The 1,523-nt window shown below is 50.7% G+C and overlaps 1 protein-coding gene across 1 annotated transcript; it reads right to left on the bottom strand.

Moving 5' to 3' along the window:
* Positions 1–328: 328 nt before the first annotated feature.
* LOC123412763 (chlorophyll a-b binding protein of LHCII type 1-like) lies at positions 329–1,301 on the bottom strand. The gene has a single exon (XM_045105699.1). It carries the CDS (start codon positions 1,231–1,233, stop codon positions 433–435), a length of 801 nt encoding a protein of 266 aa, XP_044961634.1. The 5' UTR covers positions 1,234–1,301; the 3' UTR covers positions 329–432.
* Positions 1,302–1,523: the final 222 nt, after the last annotated feature.

Here is a 1,523-nt window from a genome sequence, read left to right as displayed (position 1 = left end):
AAAAGATTAGTATTACGTACGACACAACACAACTCGAAGGAAACAACACCATAGCACTTATTCTTGTTGGACCGAATTTGAGCCACCCTAATTGAGATATTCCTGCTAGTTGTTACAAGTATTTTGGCGACGACAGAATAAGGCCTCAATCATATGCCAAATTTGGGTGTCATATATTGACATAAGTTACTAGCACAAGCCATTATCTACTGAAACAGAGTGTGCGTTGTGCTGATAAAATAAACCCAATTGTCCTGGTGATGACCACAAGTAGCTAGGTGTGGGACATGAAGATGAAAATCATCATAAGAGCAAAAGAAGATGAATATCGATGAATCAAACAATGCATTTGCACGGATCCTTGTAATTTACATCATTGGTAGTACAAATCAGACCATCCCGCAGCTTGCAAGTGCAACCATAGTGGGTGCCTTACTTGCCGGGCACGAAGTTAGTGGCGAATGCCCATGCATTGTTGTTGACTGGATCGGCAATATGGTCAGCAAGATTCTCGAGTGGGCCCTTGCCGGTGACAATGGCTTGAACGAAAAAGCCGAACATGGAGAACATAGCAAGACGACCGTTCTTGATCTCCTTCACCTTAAGCTCAGCGAATGCCTCGGGGTCCTCGGCTAAGCCAAGTGGGTCAAAGCTGCCTCCAGGGTAAAGTGGGTCAACAATCTCGCCAAGTGGGCCACCAGCAATGCGGTACCCCTCGACGGCGCCCATGAGCACAACTTGGCAAGCCCAAATGGCTAGGATGCTTTGCGCGTGGACGAGGCTGGGGTTGCCGAGATAGTCAAGGCCGCCTTCGCTGAAGATTTGGGAGCCGGCCTTGAACCAAACAGCCTCACCAAACTTGACGCCATTGCGGGCGAGCAACTCGGGGAAGACACAACCAAGCGCACCAAGCATAGCCCATCGACAGTGGATCACCTCCAGCTCACGGTTCTTGGCGAAGGTCTCAGGGTCAGCTGAGAGCCCGGCAGTATCCCACCCATAGTCACCAGGGAACTCGCCGGTCAAGTAGCTCGGTGGCTCACCTGATAGCGGACCGAGGTAGAGCACACGATCAGCACCGTACCATGGGCTGCTAGAAGCAACTTGTTTTGCCTTTGCCGCAGTCTTCCGCATAGTGACACGTGCCTCGCCAAAGAGAGCAGACAATGCCATATTCTTCACTGCCTTGCCGGCAAAGGCTGAGGAGGAGAGGGACATAGTGGTGGCCGCCATTGCTCTGCTAAGACCGGAGTTATCTCAGAGAGAGAGAGGCTTGAGTGTGAGATGGCTTGAGAGGACAGAATAGGAGGGTCCTATTTAAGGCAGCAGCGAGCAGAGGCCACGGGGTGAGGGATTGCCTGGGGTACGCTAGCTGACAAGGAGATGGACAGAAAGATATCTGTAGCTGTGATGCAATTGGTGCAGCAAGAGCATCAAGAGGATCAGATACACTTGTGGCTATGGATAACTGGCAATCTCCTTAGTAAGAGGTGATTGGGTTGTGTTGATGTCAAGACCGACCT

This window comes from Hordeum vulgare, chromosome 7H, assembly GCF_904849725.1.
Source record: "Hordeum vulgare subsp. vulgare chromosome 7H, MorexV3_pseudomolecules_assembly, whole genome shotgun sequence".
Lineage (NCBI taxonomy): Eukaryota > Viridiplantae > Streptophyta > Magnoliopsida > Poales > Poaceae > Hordeum > Hordeum vulgare.
This window is presented reverse-complemented; position numbering and strand designations above follow the sequence as displayed.

What these genes read in the sequence shown, in the direction of transcription:
- LOC123412763 (XM_045105699.1), bottom strand. Translation starts at nt 1,233, where the DNA reads ATGGCGGCCACCACTATGTCCCTCTCCTCCTCAGCCTTTGCCGGCAAG.